Here is a 24,308-nt window from a genome sequence, read left to right as displayed (position 1 = left end):
GGAATTTAGGAGCTGTTGTGGTTAAATTACTTCATGTTTGTACAGAAGCCCTGAATAATCAAATCAAACACTGTCTCAAGGGAGAGCTTTTCATTATCTGTGTGTATCAGACGGTTGCTATAGAAACGTGGATGCGGTGAGTGAAACAAAAAGTAGTTTTTTTTCAGTTGGTTGCAACACACAGTTTCACCTCTAGGTGCCACTAATCTGACACACTGGTCCTTTAAAGCTTCAACATAACATCAAATTAATGACAGAGCTCTGTGAACAACCTCAACTATAGAGAAGCTGTGAGTTACAGCCTGAGACGTTTTTATTAATAGTTCTGTTCTGAGTGAACGTCTGTTCTGCACTTACACAAACACGCGGCTTTACGTTATACTTTACTGTCGGATTCGGATTTGAGGTTTGGATTTTTCCTCCACGTTAATGCCTTCTGGTGTGTTTTTAACAGACATGACATAACCTCGCTGCTCTGGCAACAGTTAGACGTAGAGATTTGTCTGACAGCAGCTCAACCACAGCCTCCTGAGTCCTGGCAGAGGAAACTCACACACATGACATCATCGCTCAGGCATGTGCAAACTATCTCAAAAACTGGATCTGATTAAAGGCTGCACATGGAAAACACCACCTAGACTGCAGTACCTCCCACAACCAAAAGGTTTGACCGCAGCTAAATTCAACTCCTGAACAAAGTCACACAGAGATTATCCAGGTTTGCTTCTTCTGCTGAGGATGAAAATAAGAGGCTCGGTCTCAGGACACTTGAGTCAAAAGTATCAGAGCACACAATGACTTTGGTAGAAGTTGAAGTCACTTTTTATAATATTTAGGGCTGTCAAAAGATTAAAATTTTTAATCAGATTAATCACAGGGTAGCTGTGGATTAATCACGATTAATTACCATTCGTAAATATGCCAAAAAAAATCTAATTTTCCCTTTATATTGTTGTAGGACTGCAAGTCATGTTTTGTCATGTGGCGCCACCTAACGCCGTCTACCAATCATTGCAGTCAGTATAGTCTCAGCTGCCGAGCAACCACGGGTTGCCAGTTACGTCGGAAAACGAAACCTAAAAGACCTCAGTATTTTGAATTTGAATGTAGTAACTGTTTTTGGCCACATTCTAACATACGGCACCTTTAAAGAATATGACATTTACTCTACTTAAAAAGTCATTTTCTGATATAAAATGTGCTTAAGTTTTAGAAGTAAAAGTAAACTGGAAGGATGTTAAGGTTAAATTCCTGGCTCTGCTATATAAATACAAACCACAATACCAGCTCTTCTTCTTCTTCTGATTTGATTTGGTAGTAAAGAGTAACAAAGATAGTAAGAGGAAATGTAGTGGAGTCAAAGTAAAAGTTGCTAGAAAGACAAATAACAAAGTACTTTAGTAGAGACTTTAGTCAGTCGACCCTGACTGAGCACATTCATAGTTGTGAATCCCTCTAACTTTCATAATCCCTTAAGTTTTCCACTTGCAACACCATAGGCTGTATTTAGGTTTCCAGGAAGAAGCATGAACCCAGCAGCATATAGAGAGGACAGACATGAAAACATTTGAAGCTACATTTTGGTGTCTTTCATTGACGGAGGCCTCAACAGGGAGGTGTCCATGTCCTCAACTTTTACTTTATTTCCATAAGTTCACTCAGTTTGAGTTTTTATCCTGACTCCCATAACTATTTAACCCACTATTGTTGTTACTTTTATAGCCCTCCATTATACTAAATGGCTTGGCACTGGGACTGAGAGTTTTATTACTGGTAATCACAGGGCCGGCTCTACGTATTCTGGTGCCCGAGGTCTCCCCCCGTCCAAAGATAGGTTTCTATGAAAAAGTGAACTATGTACAAGAAGTTCATAATAAAACACTATACACTATGGTCGAGCAAACTGTGTAGAAGTATGGATACTGCAAGAGAAAAACACACACACACTAATATATAGTAATAAAAAACAAAACTGTTACATTACAGATCATGCAAATTTGACTTGGTCTTAACTATTATCATATTATAAGGTTTGTCCATTTGTTAAGCGAAAGACAACGTGTATCTGGACAAGTGATTGTCCTTGGGATCTTATTATTATTATGAGAAATAGATTTGAATTAGAATTTTCGTTTCCCAGGCATCGCGTCCTCAATCGCTCGCTCTTGCTCAACTTTACTCGCTCATTGTTCTGCACGGAATCTCACAATCTCAACAGTGGAGAGAGAGACAGCGGACAGTGTCCACAAACGCCGCTAGTATATTTATGACTCGATGTTTGTTCTGCGTAGGCCTGAACAAGGGAAACAGTAGGTGGAGCTGTAACAAACAAGGCAGAGCTTATTGACCTAAATAGCAACTTATTTCTCGCACAACACATAAAACAGGGAATTATTGGTTCAAAAACAACAACAAAAAGAACATTTAGACATGTAGAGATTCTGTAAAAACATTTATTGTTGAGGATGTTTCATATACAGCAGTGCATTTTACCAGTCTTGTGGTTTTATCATAGTAAGTATTCCTTATATTGGAGTCTACACCCTGGGTTTTTTTGACTGAAGGTACAAAAGAAATCTCAGCAGAGTTGTGCAGATTGTTACGTGGTGCAGGACACACATAAACATGTGCGTGTGTGTGTGAGAATTTGAGATGTTTTTTGTTTAATATAATTAATATACATATGATATAGAATCACAGATTATTATTATCATTATTATTATTATTATTATAAACAAGCCCAAGCGAAGAAGCAGTATTCCACTTTACCCGAGCGTCTGCCAGCAAAGCACAGTGAAACATCAGCAGATGTGGAAGTGGAAGAAGAACAAGTACAATAAAAACATACAGTATTACTCGTGTGTCAGGAATGTGAGGCTGTGTGTGGAGAAACAGAAACGTGAAGTGACGACGTCATGCCAGACTATTGTTCCTATTACACATTAACCGTATATATATATACACATGTACTGTATATACACGTTTCAAGTAAACTCTGAATTAGTCCTGTTATACCATATACTGCAAAGTGATAATGTGATGGAGAATTCAAATTCATAAATCTCTACACCAGTGACGATTTATGTGTCTGTTTTAAATGACCAATTCATCGAGTCAATACATTATGCACAAATTTGCTCGTTTCATGATTTATATTGTGATTTTGAAGTAAAAAGTCAGTCCCCATATAGAAAGTTTGGGAAAAAACGAGGTTACAAAGCAGCTCTGTAAGACAGTTCTTCCTCACATCTCTGTGGACTACAGTTGTATGTGTTTTTTCTACATGTGGCTCACAAAAAGGAATGCAATGACATGGTAAAAAAGCAAAAAAAAATACAACAACAAAAAAACCATCTGGATCTTGTTTTGAATTATTTCACTTTCTCAGATCTGTACTGTGAGGATGTGAAAAGCTGCAGCTGAAAAGACCTGAACGTGACAAATATTGATAGTGTAAGCACCACATGTGTTAGTCTTTGGTATAATGGTTAAGCATCAGAGACACTATCACTGCATGTTGGAGTTAAAAAACATGATTCATGACATCAGGGTCAATTCATTTTCAGTCCAAACAGAGTTACGGCCGGGCGATACAGTCTATTCATGATCATCTTCAGTGTTTTTTTTAATCATTTAAAATCTGCATCTGGTTTCTTTGTTTCATTTTACAAAGGAATCATTAAAACTGAATCATTTTCGTTTGTGGACAAAACAAGACATTTGAGGACAAAGTCATTTTGAGGTTTGACAAACAATGAATGAACATTTTTTTAACATTTTACAGACCTGATTAACATAATCAAGAGATTTATGAAGAAATTGTTAGATGACTAAACTAATCGTCATCTTTGCATAATCGATTAATTGGTTTCAGTCTTTTTTTCAATAATTAAAACAAGCTTTCTGATTCTGCAGCTTCTTAAATGTGAATATTTTCTGGTTTCTTTGCTCCATAATAACAAGGAAATCATGACGACTGAATCATTTTTGGTTTGTGGACAAAACGAGACATTTGACAACATCATGACTTACAGGTTTGAGAAACAAGTGCTGCATTAATCGACAAATTAATCAGTTATGAAAGTAACCGTTCGTTGCAGCCCTACTAGAATATTAAAGGGTGTATTTTGTAACTGTGTGGATGTTGAAGAAACCAATTAAGTGTGCTTTAAACCTTATGTTGAACTCATGGTTTTAGAATCATCGCCCAGCCGTAACACCCTGGTATATTTTCAGTACAATTCCTTTCTTTTTCCCCCATCAGAATTCAATGTATTTACTCCGATCCAGAATAACTGACATGAGAGTTTGAACTGTATGAAAACAGGATCATTAGTTAGAATAAAAACATCACCTTCTAAAGCTCTACATGAAGTTAACGGTTTGTTGCTTTGTACGAACTACAGAACACGACCAGCACCAAAGAAAAGTGTCGCAGACGTACGTGGGCCCAAGTCATGCTGGCTTTTTTTTTTTTTTTACATGGCAACTCCAGTACACAACACCTGCAAATCACAAAATCCTGTGAGAGAAAACAATACAACGGGGATGTTACCATTACTGCACTATACAGCTAATTGTTAACAGTATATTAAGACTAACGTCTGTAGAACTATTCCCCAGAATCTTCAGCCTCAACAGCATATTGTGAGTATTATGGAAGGACACTACAGAGTATTCTTGAAGCATGTTACCGTTTTTTTACAACCGTCGTTTCAGTTACTTGGTAATGTTCATGTTTATTTACCATGATAATAGCACAGTAAAAAGGAAAAGGGCAACTAAAATAAAAAGTCTGGACAGAATGTTATAAAGGCTCAAAAAAAAGGGGTGTAGGGGGGCAGCTGAAATGAAAAGTCTAAAAATCTAAATCAGATTTACACCTTCAACATAATAAAAATAACAATAATAACGATAAACAAAAGTATGAAAAAGCATATGGGAGAGGGCCATTCCAGTTATTTCCCTTCTTCTCAGGTGTATGTTCTGGTTGAGCGCGCCTTGCTCCACAGTTTGGCACAAGACTGAAGAATCCACACAGTGAGATGAGACCAGGGCATTGGCTGAAATTATTCCACATGGTGAGATGAATACACCGGATTGGCTGGGAGATGTTTGGGGCTTTACATGTCTCCTTCCACTCGCCTCCTGCGGACTAGATAGAAAAAGGTAAGAGTGAAAAAAAGGAGACAAAAGTAGACCAAAAACAAAACACAAAAAAGTGAATCACTGCAAACATGCAACCTTCAACTCCCTGTTAGTTTATCACAGAAACACTAGAGTGAGTCATCACGAGCTAAATTGTCAGCGTGTACAGAGGAAAACGGGAGGTGAGGCGTCGTCGACCTCAAAGCTGTGACATCATCACACAGTGTGTGCGTCTCAGTCGTCATACGGTTAATGCAGTGAACGCTCCATTCAACCACTGTGAAGGAAATGGCTGTTATATCATAGATAGCATTAGCACTCTTAGTGAAGCACACCCATGCACCAGACCTGTGCTACCGCAGCTCTGACAGGAGGAGGAGCTAAAAGAGAGCAGAGGTCATCACTGATTGACACCAACACATTATTAAGAGACAGAGTTTTCACATGAGACGACGACAACACTGTGCAGACTCTTTCATTCCTGCTCTGCACCTGAACCTCTGTCCTTGCACTATGTTGACTCTAGAGAGCTGATAAGAACAATGGCAGTTGTCAGAGATTCAGGGCTGGTGCACATTCAGGAGAATTTGCAAACATTTTGCATTGTGTCAACCTTTTTAGCCCTAAAATGTTATCCCCACCCTTGTGTTTACAACCGATGTACAACTTTAGAAAATATGATGACATCATAGCCCCACCTCTCTCTTGCAATCTTCTTCATTGTCATCTTCTTCATCTTGTATTTGGATTTTGTACACAACGAGCAAGCTTTACACTCATGTTTCCATGTCTTCTTCTCTGTTTTTTGGTACATATCTGTGGCAGCACAACAGCGCCACATACGTGTCTAATATACGTACTACATCGCTCAGAGTCGTTCTGGACATTTCTTGCGAAAGAACAAAAATGACTGTGAATAAGGTCCAAAACGGCCAGAATCAGGCTCAGAAACGAGAGTCTGTAAATGAGAGGTGACCACATTTGTGTCGTTTGCTTTAGTTGCGCAAGCTGAAATTTTAGAACTAAACCAGTTGTACTAGATTGTAACTTCTGAAAAAAACATGTATCACACGATTCCAGCTCTGTTTGTTAGCGCTAACATTAGCCCCAGGCAGAAGCCGCCAAATGTGTTTAAATAGGCTGCAACGATTATTCAATTACAAAAGACATGATTAACTATTTTGATAATCGAGTTATCAGTTTGAGTGAGATTTTTCAGCTTCTTAAATGTGTCTTCTTTGCTCCATATAACAAATAAATCATTAAAACGGAATCATTTTGGTTTGTGAACAACAGAAGACATTCGAGAACATCATCATTTCCAGGTTTGGTAAACACTTTTCAACATTTTACAGATGAAACAAGTACTTGATTCATCGATTATGATAATAATTGTTAGTTGCAGCCCTAGAGAAATAATGTTTTGGTGTGAATGCACCATCAGAAGTCGTTAAACATCTGCTTACGCTGCAGTGACAGCACCTCCAGCAAAATGTCCATGAGTTATTTTGAACTTTGACATGAACTCTGTGAAATGTCCTGAACAACAACAGCAGACAGATGTCAGAAACACTCAGGTGAGAGGTGGTGTCCTTACAGACCGTGATATTTGCCCTTTCACATATAACACCGACAGACGATTTAAGTTCGTGTCCAAAGGCAGCTGTCGTGTTGCGTTTTAATTGTTTATTATTAACCTTGGACCTACTCTTGTAAATTCATTCACCAAAGCTCAAAACTTGTGTGTGAATGTGTGTGTGACTCGTACCCAGGTCGTTGTTTTTTGTGATGGCTGCAGCAGCTCTGGAGCGAGGTCCCTGCTGAGTGAAGTGGTAGCCGAACTTCACTACGCTTTTGTTCTCTTCCAACATTTTAGCTATCTCCATCTCTACAGTCGTACCGAGCTGCTGCCTCTGAAACACACAAACAGACACATACGATGTTAAGCTTCTTTTCTTAAAGTCATGTATGTCGTTGATACTCTTCTATTAGAGAGTCACGCCACTGACCAAACATTCTAGATCAGTGAGAGCTTTGTTTTTTTTTAGACAAATCATACTGTACCTGGTTATCTATCTTGATCTCTGTGAGCGCTTCATTATCTCGCAACGCACTAACCAAAGCCTGCACCCCCGCTCCGGTAATAAAGTTGGATTCCAAGTTCAAACTTTGCAGCGCTTTGTTTTCCCGCAGCATTTCACTGAACGCCTGGAACAAGAAGGAGGAAATGAAGCAAAGATGCAAATATGGAGTTATGAGGTGTTTTTTAAAAGAAGGAATTTAAACACTCACCACAGCGACTGGGTCGTTACTCCGCGTTGCTGCCATACTGAACTTCTTGACGTGCGTGTTTGTCTCCATGGCTTTGGCAATGTCTTTCAGGGTGGGAATTGGAATGTTCTGAAAAATCAACAAATCATACACATCCATTAGTCAAGGGTTAAAGTCAAGGGCAAGGGAAAACATAAGAAGTTCACTGTGAAAACTTGTTTGTGTGTACCTTAATGTTGTTGAGGTTGACTTCCGTTAAGGAGCTGTCGTTGCTTTTTATCCTCTGCAGGGTTTCTTCGACGTTAGTGGGATTGGGCGGCTCGTCGAACACTGGGTTCATTTTCTCCCCTTTGATCACATCTAGATGAGACACGAGGTCAAGACATTGATCCTTTTAGATCCTTTTGAATTAGTACAGGTAAAAAGGATAGGACTACATCCAAACTACAGCTCTGTATCACATGGGCATTAGAGCGCGGCTCAGGGCACATTTTTCCGTCTGATCCCGACTGAGCCAGAGAGAGAACGTTGACTGAACCTGACAAACTAAGCTGAAGCGTACTCTGACCGTCATGCAGGTTGTTCAAAGTTATCGTTACGTCTAGGAGGAAGCAACTATTAGCCTCGTGAACACACATGTAAAGATACAACCAATTCACACACCATATGAGTTATCGCCAGCATTTACGAGCATAATAAAATTTTAGACACGCCATTTAATACAATTGTTTCTTCTTAATGAACTCTTTTTACATAATCCAACCACCGCGGTTTATTTTGAGTTGTTGTGGAGGAAAAGGATAACATCTACCACGGATGGTTTCAATAGCCTGTTTGTTGTAAATGGTAAACCCAGCTTTATTTTTACTCTTTACACATCTATTTAGTCAATGTTTACACCATATTTTTGAATTCAGCTTATTTTACTCTGTGTCTCACTAAAAAGAACTATTAATGTAAACAAGAAGCTGATTCTCTGCTGTGTTGTTGTTTGAGAAAGTACTATTAACAAAGGTAAATACAGTTAACTAAAAGTATGGGTTTACAGAGTGGATGGTCAAGTTGTGGCTGATAAGAACCATCAGGAAGTGAATGAAGGGAAGTGCGTCATCATTTCCAAAGAGTTTCTTCCTATCCAGACTTAAATGATGGCTCCAAGTTTGAACTAAAATGGAGGAAGCACTGTTTTCAAACAGCAGAATTTATGCATTTGTAAAAGAAAATGAAGCATGACTGTACTTACTGTTGTAACCTTCTTTCATTCCAGACCCATCGTACGTCTGACTACTGGTGACCAGCGTGTGAACACCAAGGATCGCTGAGAACAAAGACAAAAAACATAGACTCAGTAGCTGTGGTGTGGAATCATATGATGTAACCATTATGACAACCATTATTATAATACTTCAATGTTCTTGTATCGCTGTCTATGTATTCTCTAACATTTTACCTTTTATTTCACTTGCTGAAACTGTGCTGCTATAACTAAATCATTAAATTTACTAAGTAAATCCATCCATCTCTCTATCTATGGAGACATCATGGGAGAAAAGTGGTTTCATTGTGTTCGGCCAAGCCTTTTTCTCCTTCCATCAACACAAACAGTAAAGGACAAATGGGAGAAACAATAAAAGTCAAAGGATCATTTGTTTTATAGTCCGAGCTCATGTTTCCCCACAACTACATCCATGTGTTTGGCTTCCTTTTCATAGAAGCCCTTACAGCTCAGCTCTGATATCTTATATATAATGTATGTATAAAAGCTTTCAGCAAACACGTCTTTGTTTTCATGCTCACCTGCTAGATCACACAGTTCTGTGTCTGTGGCGCTGGACAAAGCTTCCTCTAATTCTGGATCGAGGGTTGTGACTTCGTCCTGACGCGCCTCGATCGGTCTCTGCTTGGGGATAAATACTTTACCTATAGAGAGAGAACAAAAAGGTTTGGATGATGTCATTGAAAATCTTAAAGGAGAGGAGTCAACCTTTTTTTTAAATATATATATATACAGGCAATAAATTCCTTTTACATTAACCAGCACAAATGAACTGTGTCCCTGCAGGCCCAGCAAAAGGTTTTATGAGATGTTACTCAACCACTCCTGTTTCCACAAAACATGTCCAACTGCTAACAGTTAATGAGACCATTGCTCTCCTTTTGCCTTGTGCAACAGTTAGAAGAGTGCACGACCACCAAGAGCCATGCGAGTGAGTGACTACAAACAGATGGATCCACTTCCAGATAAAGCAACTGTGGAGCTGCACCCAAAACATGCTTTCATCATCATTAACATCTCTTTGTTAAATTATTTTCGATTTGTCCATAAATGCACAAAAAGGTGGAAACTGGTGTTTCCTGAACCTGACAAAAACATCCTCCTCAATTATTTTGTTTACAAACCAAAGATAGGGTTTAAAGACACTAGGAAATGGTCGCATAGATGTTAAAATCCCAGAACTTGGCTTTAGTTTATAGAAACCTTAGTAGTTTGCCCATAACTTTAGTAATCAGTTAATTCTTCATCTATCTTTGTAGCTATCTATGCATACAAAGATATGATAGCAGCATCAAGCAGAGTGCATCTATAGTTTTGTTATAACTGGGCACCAGCTGCAGAGCTCTGAGTTTAAATGCTCATCACTTTCCTTTGCTCTTGTATTTTATTTAACACAGTAACACACTGTGTTTGTTGGCTTGTTTCCTAAAAGTCATTAAACGTTTTATACTTTTTTTCCCCCAAAGCACAGTAAAATGTAACAGGTCACATTTGGCTTATTTTAATATTGACATTAACACAGTCCATGTTAAGTAGTTCTGTCCGATGTGTTTGAATGCTGTTCAAAATGACTGATATTACATCAGTTTTGGCCGGTAGACAATGATTATATTATTTATGACAAGCAGACAAAGTGTCAACAACAGAAATGTGTCATGGCCTCCTGCTATTTCACACAGCATTCCCCTCTTACCATCAGGGGCTCAAACTAGCTGAACTTAGCCCACCGAGGGCTGTCCAACAACTGTGGTATTGCCATGGTTACCAATCTGGGCAAAGAAACGGAAAAGAGCGAAGGAAGTCATGGAACAATGACTTTAGTCTAATCTAAAACTGCACTACTTTGGCATAAAAAAAAGTATGCATGGGCCAGAGAACTCAGCCTCTCTATGTGCCTGTCAACTCCCCAAGATCAGGCCCTCCCTCTTTCCTGGTCAAACTGCTCAAACTGGTCCCAAGAGGGGGCTCTGGCACTTCCTGAAAACAAGTAAACAGTAAATAAAGTCATCAGACGGAGTCTGTGCCAGTCCCACTGCAGCAACATTTATCCCCTCAGAAGCAGTGAATGAGACTGATGGACCCCAGAACATGAGCATGATCCCAACAGGCGCATATATCAAAGTCTTAATGAGGAAAACACATTGGGCTGCAACAATGTACCAATGTGGAGGAAAAAACAGAGGCCGAGTCTGTCTGAGAATTCAGCTTCAGCAGCGTTTTCAAACGTTCAAAGTGGGGTGTGGACTCAAGTGTGGACCAGTGTGAATGCAGCCTAAAACACCAAGACATTTTAACAGGCTGTAAAACACACAGTTACCCTGAATTTTAATATATTTGGAGGTATAACCAAAACTGAGAGCACTGCACACACCCCACAACATCAAGTAAAAGGGGTCAGATGTACCTGTAATAGATGTTTACTCAACACTAAACTGTTTTCTTTACTCAGTTCTACTATTTGAGTTAAGTGTGGCTAAATTGAGGTCCAGCTGATCAAATTATTCAACTGATTGATGAGTAGCAGCTTTGTCTATAAAATGTCAATGTCAGTTCAAGTTAACTGAATTAAAATGCCCATACATCTCAAATTAGTATCAGTTCCCTGACGAAATTACTTTTACAAAGAGCTGTTTGAAGGTTAAGACCTATCAAGGTCACGATTAAGTTTAGAATTACACTACTGTTCAAAAGTTTGGGGTCACTTAGAAATGTCCTTATTTCTTGGAATATGTACATAGGTGTATAGAGGCCCATTTCTAATGGTACATTGTGTTTGCTAATCACGTTAGAAGATTATTGGATGATTAGAAAACCATTGAAAACCCTTGTGCAATGATGTTAGCACAACTGAAAACAGTTCTGCTGGTTCTTTGACGAAAGCTAAATTATCATTTTGAATAAAAATCATTATTTCTAATCTTGTCAATGTCTTGACTATATTTTCTATTCATTTTGCAACTCTTTTGATGAATGAAAGTGTGACTTTTAATGGAACAAAACACAAAAAAAATTGTATAGGTGACCCCAAACATTTAAGCGGTAGTGTAGGTCAGGTTGGTTGAAGTAAGATGTGTGCATTATGTCTCTGAGCGTCCTCACAAAGATAGAATTACAAGCAAGTGTATTCTCACAGCTACACCTTTACTGTACCACCATTATAAAAATTGACTGATCTGACATAATAACACATATTAAGAGGTTTAATAACTGTATCTGTTGCCATGACAGATTTTCTTTTTACAGTGGAATTATGCATGTTATTATAAGGTGACCCCCCCCCCCCCCACACACACACACACACACACTCATGCACTCACAAGCTTTTCCTGACCACATTATTTATCAGCAGGGGGTGAGCACAACAAGGGGAGGAGAATGAGCCACATTCCACAGAACCACCAGAGTGATTTCAGTTTTCCATGTTGTCATAGGGTGTGTACAGACACACACACACACATACATGCAGCATAATGTCTACCAGACACAGAGTTGTGTTGGGGGGGATGTCAGTTCCATATTTCCTCTCCAGAGGGAGTAGATCTTGGGGGAGATCTCAACAAAAAGACATTTCTCTGGAGAAGTGTTTCAGTTTCCAATCGACTCACTTTTCTCTTTTTTTAACCGTCTCACTGTCACATGAATCACTTCCCAGAGACTTCCATACGTATCCAACTACAAATGAAAGAATCTCAGAGTCCTTTGATTTATCAGCGACCAAATCAATCAATTGACTTTAAATGTTGCGTGTGCACTGCTGGGAAACCACAAAATGCAGTGCCGACAGTGAAGGATGTCTTTCACATGACTGCTTCGTGGTCAACGTATAAAAATGAGGATTAAATAACAGCGGCTCGGGGTAAGAGTGGGGTGACATCAACATATTTCACTGATTACGACAAAGGCGGCTGCATCCTTAAAAACAAGCAGCACAAGGCCATGACATGCACAGGATTATGAAAACAGTTAATCGCAGAAGTATAATAATATTTACTGTGTAAAGATAGCCGGAATAATTAGCTGCTGTTAGGATTACATGATATTAAACCAGTCTGTTTGAACAGAGGCGTTTTCTATTAATGGAATAATTTCTTTTCAGTTTTGCCATCAACAATAATCCCATAATAACCATTCATGACTTTGGCTTTCAGTAGACATCTCCATAAAATCCAGCGAGTATTCTCGCTCCTCTGATACCAACACGACAGGCCCAGCTGTCTGCAAAAGAGCCTGATTACATAACCACACTTCCACTGGCTGGAAAAAGACAGATTATGTTTGTGATAGTAGATCTACATGTTGTACAGTTATGTGGATTAAGCGTTTCATTTTTCAAACATTGAACAAAGCCGAACAAAGAACAATCCTCAAGACTTGGCCTCAGCCATGAACTCATCAAGATCTCGATCGATTTATTGCCGTCTTGAACCAGAACTGTTAACAATCCATTACCAGATACATTTCAAGACATCTTATCCCAACACTCTGTCCTGTGTTTGGCACTCCCTGCCTCATGTCTCCTGGTGCAAAGACAACCTCCCCCTCACTGCTGTATATTACATAAGAGCAGACATGCGTTAAACATGCAAGGACAGCAGATCAATATGTCGTGTGTCTGTGATGCTGACGAAGACGCCTTCATTCTCCATATAGAGAAATATAACATGGTTTAGGGTTAACATGGGTTAGGGAAAGTTAGATATCATACCAAACAAATCACAGCTATTCTTTTTAGGACACTACGTTGACTTCCATTCATTTGGACAGCCTTAACAAAGCATTATCCCTAACCTTAACCATAACCAGTTAATGGCCAAGCCTAAACTTAACCTAAAGACAATTTAAACCTTAGCCCCAAACCAGATAACGTCAGTGTTCCATAAGTCCATAAGAGGTAGCACACGCGCACACGCACACACACACATTCCTGTACTTGCTGCATACTGAGGACCAGCATTTCTTTAGGGTTAGAAGGGTCTTTATAAATCAACACAATTACAAATATATACTTCAAGAATGACATCTATAAAGAACTACTGGTTGCAGTACCATAAAATGTCTGCAGGTGGAGCCCCAGAGCAAAAAGGGCTGGAAAACTTATTCGATATTTTTTTATTTTTGGTCCAAAATTTGACAAAAATATCATACTATACTATGTCGTCAAAAATTTGAACAAATCTTTGACAAAAAAATGTTGGTCCAAAATTTGAAATAAAAAATTTGGTCCAAAATTTGAAAAAGAAAATTGGTCCAAAATTTGACAAAAACGTCATACTATACTATGTCGTCCAAAATGTGAAAAAATCTTTGACAAAAAAATTTTGGTCCAAAATTTGAAAAGAAAAAATTGGTCCAAAATTTGACAAAAACGTCATAGTATACTATGTCGTCAAAAATGTGAAAAAATCTTTGACAAAAAAATGTTGGTCCGAAATTTGACAAAAAAATGTTGGTCCAAAATTTGAAAAAAAAATTTGGTCCAAAATTTGAAAAAAAAAAATTGGTCCAAAATTTGACAAAAACGTCATACTATACTATGTCGTCCAAAATTTGAAAAAATCTTTGACAAAAAAATTTTGGTCCAAAATTTGAAAAGAAAAAATTGGTCCAAAATTTGACAAAAACATCATAGTATACTATGTCGTCAAAAATGTGAAAAAATCTTTGACAAAAAAATTTTGCTCCAAAATTTGACAAAAAAATGTTGGTCCAAAATTTGACAAAAAAAATTGGTCCAAAATTTGAAAAAAAAAAATTGGTCCAAAATTTGACAAAAACGTCATACTATACTATGTCGTCCAAAATTTGAAAAAATCTTTGAGAAAAAAATTTTTGGTCCAAAATTTGAAAAGAAAAAATTGGTCCAAAATTTGACAAAAACATCATAGTATACTATGTCGTCAAAAATGTGAAAAAATCTTTGACAAAAAAATGTTGGTCCAAAATTTGACAAAAAAATGTTGGTCCAAAATTTGACAAAAAAAATTGGTCCAAAATTTGAAAAAAAAAAATTGGTCCAAAATTTGACAAAAACGTCATACTATACTATGTCGTCCAAAATTTGAAAAAATCTTTGAGAAAAAAATTTTTGGTCCAAAATTTGAAAAGAAAAAATTGGTCCAAAATTTGACAAAAACGTCATACTATACTATGTCTTCAAAAATTTGAAAAAATCTTTGACAAAAAAATTTTGGTCCAAAATTTGACAAAAAAATGTTGGTCCGATATTTAAAAAAAAAAAATTTGGTCCAAAATTTGAAAAAAAAAAATTGGTCCAAAATTTGACAAAAACGTCATTCTATACTATGTCGTCCAAAATGTGATTTTTTTTTTTGTGAAAACAAATGAAAACAAAGTGAGGACCGGCCAAAATGTCCTCACTCCGTAAAACTGACCTCACTTTGTTGGTTAAAAACCCTCACTGGTCACACACACACACACACCTTTTTTCTCTCCAGTGAAGGGAACTACATCCTCTCTGTCCTTGTGTTCCATTGCTTCCTTCTCCAGGTATTTGAGCAGACGGTCCCTGTTAAACGGTTCTGAAACCGTCTTCGCTGTCTGGTCCTTCTGGCGTAAACCCGCTGGGAGAAGAGCATTCTGGGGAACAGGAAACAAGGAGACATTAGACCCGTGGAACGGTAAGGACTTCAGAACTGTCACAAATCAAATCTTTTGTCCATTAACTAACAAATCAGGTTAAGTTTGTTAAAAACTGGCTTATTCTGGTTTGACTCGGGTTGATTACACAGATTTTCTCCAAAGAAAATCAGTGTAACTGATGTTTTGATTTTAGTAATGGGCAAAAATATAGATAAAACTGTGACAATTGTTTATTCCATGTATTGATACAGAATATCTGTTAACACTTGTTGGCATGTCACCTCCCACATGAAACTGATATCACAGTCAGGATTAGGTGACGCCCCTTGCTAAGGTTACAAAAGTGTTTTGCTTGATCATCGTTTATCATTTTGCCTGATGACAAAGATGTTTGAGGTCAAATCAGGTTGTTTTGTTTTTCTGCAAGTCTCTGTTTGAATAAAGGCTTTTTAACCTTTTTTTGTTGTTTCCTCTCCATGCAAGAGTGACTAAAGTTTTTAATTTTCCCCTCATAGCTCAGTCAGTTTGGCTCTTTTCGAAATAACTTTTAAAATGCTGTCCAGTATCAGTCAGAGACACCCTGAAAACACCGTCTCCTCCAAACTAAGACATGTTCACAATTTGCTGTCAAATATAGCACTGAAAGCCAAGCCAACTACATTCTGTCCATCATCCTCAAGTAAGTGAAATAATTGGCATCAGCGCAGATGGAATTTCACATAGAAATTAGACACTGATAAGTAGTTTCACCCCTCGCTTTAACCATGTTATATTCTTTGCCACCTGGATGAGGTTTTTGTGGGGGAAATGATGTCCTGGTTTAGACCACAGAGAAGGTGATTTATTTTGTATCCAAAACAGGGAAGATCATTGACCTTGTATGTACTTTGTTTACTCAGAGGTGATTATGACGTGACAAATAATCTCCTCTGAGGAAAAGAGCATGTGTCATTGTGATACTGCTGCAATGACCATAGGAACTGGAAGGGACACAAAAGTTGTCCATTGCCTCTATAACCTATTAAGACATGTCAACTAAAACCTCATTTATTTACTTTTATTATTTCTGCACCAAAACCTGACTCTGCCCATACCATTACGTCCACAGATTAAAAACTTTTCCCAGTGCTTTCAACTGCATCCTGTGGGCTCCATGAGTCTCTCAAGTGGTTTAGAAAGATGGGATTTAAATAAAACATCCTGAGGTTTGGTAGGAGTAATACTTACTCACACTTATTTATTATACTCTAAGCTCTACTCACAAATAAACAAACAACACTTGGCAGCCTGCTGACAGAGTCACTGCAGCCTACGCTCGCCCGCTAAATCATTTTCCAAAGCATAAAAGCTACAGACTAGTGGGATTGTTTGGAGGGTGCATAGGAAAAACCCACACTTGGTTTTGGGTGAAGCTGAAGTTCCATAAAATTTGAATGTAATTATGCGGCATTATATGTTTCTAGTGTTTTTCTCTCTCAATGGTTTGCATCTACGAAACCAGTACAACCCTGACAAGTGACATGAACTTGTTGATACCAAGAAAAACTGGGTGCATTTATAAATCTTTTGTGGAAAATGTAAATTATGAGCATCTCCCTGCTACTAAAGAGCTCTGGAGCTCCTCCAACCCTCACTGAGCTCTGACCTCAGGATCCATCTCCTCGAGGGCCGTCTCCAGCTGCTTCAGCTCCTCCGCCGACAGATTGTTGAGGATCTCATCTTCGTCCAGATCCTTGTATTTCTCCAGGTCCTTCTTGAACGACAACGCCATGGTGGCAGCTATAGCTTGCTAAGAAACACCCTGAGAACAGCAGCAGACCACAGCCACAACGTCCCTTCACGGGCTCACAGCTCCAGAGCGAGGAGAGGCGACCTGGAGACAAACAAACAAACAAATAAACATGGTGATGTAGGCACATCGTGTAAACTGAGACAAATGCTGTTTATCTCATTCCTGTGAAACAATAGTTAATCACACAGCTGGGACCAATGACGCAACACAGACACACACAGCTGGAACAAAGGAAGAACTTTCCAAACAGCTTAAAAAAATGAAGCAAAATGTAACAATAGTATCAAGTACGAGTGAAGTTCTCTTTTAAGAACATAACCCAACAGTTTTAGATTAATTAATGTACGAATGTTTTAGGAAGTGAGCGTATTTGCTGTCAAACAAAATGGAGATGCTTAAGGCTTCAGTTTCCTCTCCCACGCCATGGTCTGGACACAAAATGACCTCATGATGTCCCCGCAGGACTCCACAGATGCTCTTAATCCTAATCATTCACATTTAACTGTGCACACACTTCAACACAGCTGATTTTCCCAGACTGTTCGCTCATGTTATAGTGAAAATGTCATTAGTCAAGGGTGGGATAGAATGTTACAATCCTCTAATAATATAAATAAACTTTGATCAGTTGATAGATCTTTGCCCTGAATAATGATGGGCTGGCACCAAATATTGATATTTTTAGTGAATAAAATTGAGATTGCGCACAGAATAACTACATATTTGATGGCAGACGCTTCCCTTGAAACACAAAACACCGCAATCACTCATTCTTGACAACTTAAAAAAATACAGCGTAATCAAAACTCTGTCATTCATTTCACTTTGGTGGTTTAGCAAAGGGTCCTTTAAACATTCAGTGCCACTTCCCCTGAGCTGCCCGAGTGATTTCTCTTCTGCAAAGGAATTCCTCGAGGACTCCGACATGGTGTATGTGTGTCTCATACTGTGCTGTCCTTTGTCTACACAAACCAGACTCTGTGCTGAAAAAAATTCTGCAACTACCCGTCATCTTCTCTGAGATGATTAGAAGAGTCATGGGAGCAGCATTCACAGGACAACACGTGAAGATGGGCTAAATGTCAACAATGATGGGCCTCAATAAAAGTGTGTGATTAGAATAACCAACAATAATAATGTCATATTCATGTTCGGCTCATTTACAGTGACATTATCAGGGCCACGGGTGTGAAGGAGTTGAAGCTAACTATGAGCAATAGACAAGTGAGTTGAAAAACCTGGTCTACGTGAAAATGTCAGACAGGGACACAGTGTTAATAACATATGGAGTGACAAATCAATATTTTTGTGGAACTGTGAAACCCATCCAGATATAACATGTCTGTTATCTCTCACGGTCATCTTAACTGTGTGAAAACTGTGTGGTTTGCTGCAAACACTACAGCTGTTGTCTGTGCAGAGCTCATGGAACAGCACCAGGACTTGTTTCTCATGATATCATTACAAACCTGTGCAGCCTGGTGGCTAGAAATAAGGGGGTTTCGTTTATTGTTAACATGTTCCTGAAAACAAAAAAACATCATGGGGTTTCACTGTAAATGTTTAAGTGTAATTACAAGTATATTGCGCCTTAACATGATGACAAGGATCAGGAAAAACAGAAATTCAAGGTCCAGGGATAAGCTTAAGTCACACACAAACACACATATACCTTTAATGCTCTTATGACCAGATCAGGTCAAAATAGTTAACCACAGTTTGCCACATTATTCAGCAAGAAAACACTTTCCGCTTAACTGATGCAATTCATCACATTTAAGCTTCAGTGTCTGTTTACAGTGAGGCCCAAGACTTTCTGCCTGTGCAGATATACAGAGGAGTAATGGTGCACGGCATGCAGACAGGGATAATGATGGCTATGGGTGGGCTCAGGCCGAGGTGGAGAGACACTGAGAGGATCCATTAGTCCAATCTGATTGATTCCTTTCTCCCCCATCTCTCTCTCTGTTAATCTCTCTGTTAAGACAAACAGGTGGCTCAAAGCCAATAATACAGCAAACCTGTCTGCACTCCAGTCACCTTGAGCTTTCCTTTACTGACCTGTGTGCACTACCAGGCTACTGCTGCTCACATTAACGTGTCCTTGTAGAGGGCTGCACAACGACACAAGCTACAATTCATACAGAATGCAAAAATCGAGTTGACATTGAGGTACAGTGTGCAAACTAAAGTTGGGTAGTTTGAGGTTACCTCACGATACGTGACACATGGTCACGGAGTGATATGAAATGTATATATCTTTTTTGATGTTTTGAATATTACACATGTAGATATCACCGTGGCAATCCATTTTTGATATATTACACAGCCCTACTAGTCTGTACCTGTTTCTGGTTAAATTGTCAAGTTAAAGTTGACACAGGCACACTGTAAGATTATCAAGCATGATACAATATCAGAAACCATCACAGATTTTTCTGGAGTGTAGATCTTGAAATCAAATATCCCCGTTGGCTTTGCTACTTTAGATTTCTGAGGCAGAAGCTGTGTGAGCAGTATTTATACTGCAGTGAGTCAAACAGGAAGAGCTGGTTGGTTATTACTTTATTATAGACCACCAGCTCTACAACGCACTACAATTAGACTGACCCAGCTCTGATACACCTGGGACAAGAGTCTGCACGTACTCCACTCGCCTACTCTCCTCCAGTTTTATCGTCTATCACTATGTCTCTGCACCTCCACCCTCACTTCTTCTTTCTTCTTTTTATAGACACTCTGACGATCTGCCTGCAAGTATCAGAAACATGGCAGGCGGCATATCATAGTTAAATACAATTGGGGAAAAAACTGAGTGAACAAATACTAGTGGTACAGATGCGTTCTTGCTTTATATTACAGCAATAGTGGTTTCAATTTAACAGTCAGTAGAAGTATCTGTGCAGACCTGGAAAGGGCCAGACAGGAAGGGGCGTGTTTCACAAAAGAACTGACATGATTTCTATACTGCCCTACCATTCTAGCTGATCACTCAAGACACTGATTCCAATATTATGTTGTAGCAATGGCTCAATACTAGGGCTGGGAATACAGAATTGGAAATTTGGTAGAATTGAATACCATGTACTTGATCAATGTGATCAAAATCCCTAAATTGGCCCCAAAACCAGTATAATTGCAAACAAACACTTAATATGTCTACAAGGACAGGACATAAGCATGTATTTTATTTTGATACAAGGTAGCACTCATCCTGTATTGCTAACCTGGGCAGCAGGGAGAAAAATGGACCACATAAAGCCACATAAAACCAAACTGCACAACAGAGATGGTGGACTCCAAGTTAACCTGTCAAGTCTTACTTCCCCACGGTACTGAAAATGAAAATTGGACTTGTAATCGGAACATGAATTTAACAAATTCAAACAATGCTAATTCATTACCATTTATTTGTGTTCCAAACCAATACTGACATCACAACTATATCAATAAAATGCAGTCTTTTTAACCTATTTTTACCCACTTGGCTTCTAAGAACACATCTGTGTTTATGTATATACTCCCTAGCCAATACCAGCCATTAAAAAAGCTCAATAGTGGCAGATCCATGCAGCCCTCACTCACACATGAAGATGATGTTGTATTTACATGTTCATGACTGCATCAGATTTGACTTTTATTATTTTCCGATTCAGTGATTTTGATCCGTATTGGACTGATACAGATACTGAGAATGGGTTTGGCTCATCCCTATAATGTAATGAGAATAGATTTCAGGGAGTGTCCAATTTCCTTCTAAGGCTCATGCATGAATAAGACAGGCATAGAAAGACTGGCCCTTTAACGCCTTTGTCACAACAAAATAGCCACAGTTCAGTGTAAGCGCACAGTAAGGGTGAAACTAGATACTCACAGACAGGTTTCACTCTCAGGTGAAAGGCATGCAGGTAAACTAATCCCACCTGAGGAGCCGGTGTAGAACACAGTACTGCAGAGAAAGCCAACATCTGGGCACCACCATCCCCACATCTGCCTCGTCAACACTCACTGCAGTCACCAGCACCACTACATTCCACACAATTATACGTCCTGCTTCAGCAATGTCACCTCACCTGCCTTCGGGCAAGAAAAGAAAAATCTCACTCACCCAAGCAGAAAATCTCTGTAAGATTTGGACCACGCCCTTAATTCAACACTGCTGGACAGACAGAGAACTCTTGTGAACACACACACACTCCTTATCACCTGCACTAAGGTTTTTGTCAGCAGACTATGACCACCCAACAACTCCCCACTATCAGCCCTGAACGAGAGCTTCACCTCTCGCTGCCTGCAGAAGTCATACAACATCCTCAAAGACTCGTTCAATCCTGCCCATCACCTTTATTGAACTGTAGCCCTGTGGCAAAAGATCCACATCCATGAAAACATGCACCACACGGTTCCTGAGCATTTTTTTTTGTTTAGCCCAGAGCCATAATCACACTGAACAATAAACTAAAAAGACCTCCCAACATGAGACAATACTTCACCTACATATTTTCACTGCAGTGTTATTGTGCAATACTGCAATTATAAAATTAAATGGGCATTTTCTTTTTAACATAATTACCTCTCTTAAATACCTACGTCGGCACTGGTTTAATGATTGTAGGGTTAAATGAATGCATATAATTATTACTTATGAGTATGAGTACGTAACCCTAACCCTAATCCTAAAGCCAAAATAGACAAAAACACACTCGATGCATATAAGTATTTACGGCATTAAAGTGTCATACACTTGACTGTCTCACCCTCTTACCTTCCACTGACACAGCAAACCACGTAAGCTAACGTGTTTACCATTACCTCACTGATAGTTTCACCACATTTATTTGAATTGCCATCACCTACATACCAAGCAAAACCAAGTCGTTTGTCGAACTCACTGAACCACATATGACCACATACTTTGGCCGCTTGACTCCGACGTCGAAACCGTGAGAAGTCGCCTCAACTGGGTGTGATACAGACGAGATGCTAACTCGTTAGCCTCTGCAGTGAAGTGAAGTTGCTAGCACTTTAGCTCAACTCGTCAGCTTCACGGCACCTAAAGTGTCAGTGTGTCAAACTTACAGGCCGAATACTCCAAACCGCCGAGTTACTGTACGTCTCTTCTTACCTGAGGCGAACGGGAACGAGCTAGTGTTTCCCCCCGGAGAAGAAGACCAGTCTTTCCAGTGAAAGCGATTCCTTCGGCGCTGGATGATTTTTCTCGCTGACTGAACCCAAGCAAAGCAAGGGCGGTAACACAGGAAGAGCCGCGGCGCATTCTGTGAGCGACGGCTGGACGAGCCAATAGACGGCGAGTCTGCAAGGCCCGCCCTCTTTATCCAGGAGAACCAATGAGGTGATAGAGGGAAGGCGAACAAATAAGAGGTATTTGACAGGGGGTTCGCGACCCCTAGGGAGTCAGTGGGGGTACTGCGGGGGTCGCTGCATTGTTGGTTGATTACAGACATTTTGTAATCAAGGGCAAATATCAACATTTGAAATAACAAATTATGGTCCCCCTTTTTTTTCTTTTTTTTTTCTTTAGATAGATAGATAGATAGATAGATAGATAGATAGATAGATAGATAGATAGATAGATAGATAGATAGATAGATAGATAGATAGATAGATAGATAGATAGATAGATAGATAGATAGATAGATACTTTATTCATCTCACAGAGAAATTCACAGTTCAGCAGCTCCAGAATATGTTACAAGATAGAAACATAAGAGGCATGCAATTATATGTACAGTCTAAATAAAAACTGAAACATATGTATAAAAAGAAAAAATATAAAAAAATATATAGAAGTTAAAAGAATGAGATGAACATGTACATGTGTGCTTGCGTGTATGTGTCATGTATGATGTAGATTGAAGAGTCTGATGGCATCGGGGAGGAATGATCTCCTCAGTCTTTCTGTGGAGCATGTGTGCATGTGTGGAACATGTGTGCGTGCATGTATGTGTCATGTATTTAACAGCAGTTAGCATCTCTAATCTTGCATCACTGCCTTTCCCTATATTTAATCATCCATTAAGTGGAGTGGAGCTGAGGAACTTTGACGTGGTATATGTGAGGAAGCGGAGGTGGATGAGAGAGCAAATAATCTTATTGGGAATAAATCTGCCTCCTGTAAATAGTCCGTAGCTGACTTTGCTCAGCATATTTACACCACTGTATTTTAATGTTGGCAATAATTGTGTTATTACGAGAGCTCAATATTTTCTACCAGGTGGTTCTTGGTATAAAAAGTTTGATAACAACCAAGTTAAAGGATCTACAGACAGATTCCATGCTATTCAGAGTCCATAATCATGCACTAATTGTGTGGCGCTGGCCCTAAATAAATCAGAAAATGGGCACTGAGAAGTGTAAAAATACTCTGAAACTACTGCTGGTCAGAGGATGTCAGCTGAGGACTTTTGGAATATTTAATAGGAATGAATCTTGTGAGCAATGGCCATAATTTCCACATTTTTCAATTAAAAATGTAATATAATCCTGGAGCAAACACTTTAAAGTGAAACAGACCCACATCTTGACCAGCCAGTTCCATGTCTCTACGGTGTCTCATACAAAAAAACCATTTGTGTTTAGCTCAGTCCATACTTTACCTTTGACTGTAAAGATCAAACAGAGCTTATCTTCTTTGACAACACTGTGCAACACAGTAGTGGAGCTAGAATGTCATGTTCCCCTGAACCCTCCCCTCCCACATCAGTCAATATGAGCTGTGTAACAAGATGCCTTACATGTAGCACAGAGGCTTTGAGAGGAGAGGTGGGCGATGAAATAGATATCAGTAACCCAATGCACAAATAAGAATAATGGTAATTAACTAATGGAGGTGCAAATTTCAATTTAGATTTGATTGGTCCATGTTAATACTCAGAGGTGGCTACAGGCTAACAGCTATTAGCTGTTATTCACTTGAATTTATCCAATTGGAACAATAGCCTTTCTGCACAGTTTGCATGTTCTCCCTGTGTGTGTGGGACAATTTGCTTATTAGGCAAATTGTACACTAATTGACCGTAAGTGTGAGAGTGAATGGTTGTTTATCTCTACGTGGCCTTGCGATGGATCAGTCCGTGGCGTACACCGCCTTTAGCCCTATGTCAGCTACGTTGGGGGGGGGGCAATCCTAGGTGATTGACAGTTGATTCTTACAAACATTTACGCTAGCTATTCATGTTATGCAAGAAGTAGAAAAGGAAC

General features: G+C 39.1%; 1 protein-coding gene across 2 annotated transcripts; it reads right to left on the bottom strand.

Annotated features, from left to right (window-relative positions):
- Positions 1-2,464: 2,464 nt before the first annotated feature.
- Positions 2,465-22,353, bottom strand: tmod2 (tropomodulin 2). 2 transcript variants are annotated; one of them, XM_083900696.1, is made up of 10 exons: positions 22,213-22,353; positions 16,941-17,168; positions 15,136-15,292; positions 9,217-9,339; positions 8,663-8,737; positions 7,649-7,779; positions 7,441-7,548; positions 7,213-7,356; positions 6,917-7,061; positions 2,465-5,528 (listed from the first exon to the last, which is right to left on the bottom strand). In XM_083900696.1, exons 2-10 carry the CDS (start codon positions 17,064-17,066, stop codon positions 5,470-5,472), a joined length of 1,068 nt encoding a protein of 355 aa, XP_083756822.1. In that variant the 5' UTR covers positions 17,067-17,168; positions 22,213-22,353; the 3' UTR covers positions 2,465-5,469. The 2 variants fall into 2 exon arrangements, with proteins under 2 accessions (XP_083756822.1, XP_083756823.1); XM_083900697.1 differs by having other exon boundaries at positions 2,465-5,155.
- Positions 22,354-24,308: the final 1,955 nt, after the last annotated feature.

The sequence above is a fragment of the Microchirus variegatus genome, assembly GCF_963457635.1.
Source record: "Microchirus variegatus genome assembly, chromosome: 14".
NCBI classification, from domain to species: Eukaryota; Metazoa; Chordata; class Actinopteri; order Pleuronectiformes; family Soleidae; genus Microchirus; species Microchirus variegatus.
The sequence above is the reverse complement of the archived record's forward strand: the minus strand, read 5'-3'. Positions and strand labels throughout refer to the sequence as shown.

What these genes read in the sequence shown, in the direction of transcription:
- tmod2 (XM_083900696.1), bottom strand. Translation starts at nt 17,066, where the DNA reads ATGGCGTTGTCGTTCAAGAAGGACCTGGAGAAATACAAGGATCTGGAC. An exon ending in TCGAGGAGATGGATCCTGAG is followed by an intron (nt 15,293 to 16,940) that starts GTCAGAGCTCAG and finishes CCTGTTCCCCAG; the next exon opens with AATGCTCTTCTCCCAGCGGG. An exon ending in AATGAAAGAAGGTTACAACA is followed by an intron (nt 7,780 to 8,662) that starts GTAAGTACAGTC and finishes TGTCTCATCTAG; the next exon opens with ATGTGATCAAAGGGGAGAAA.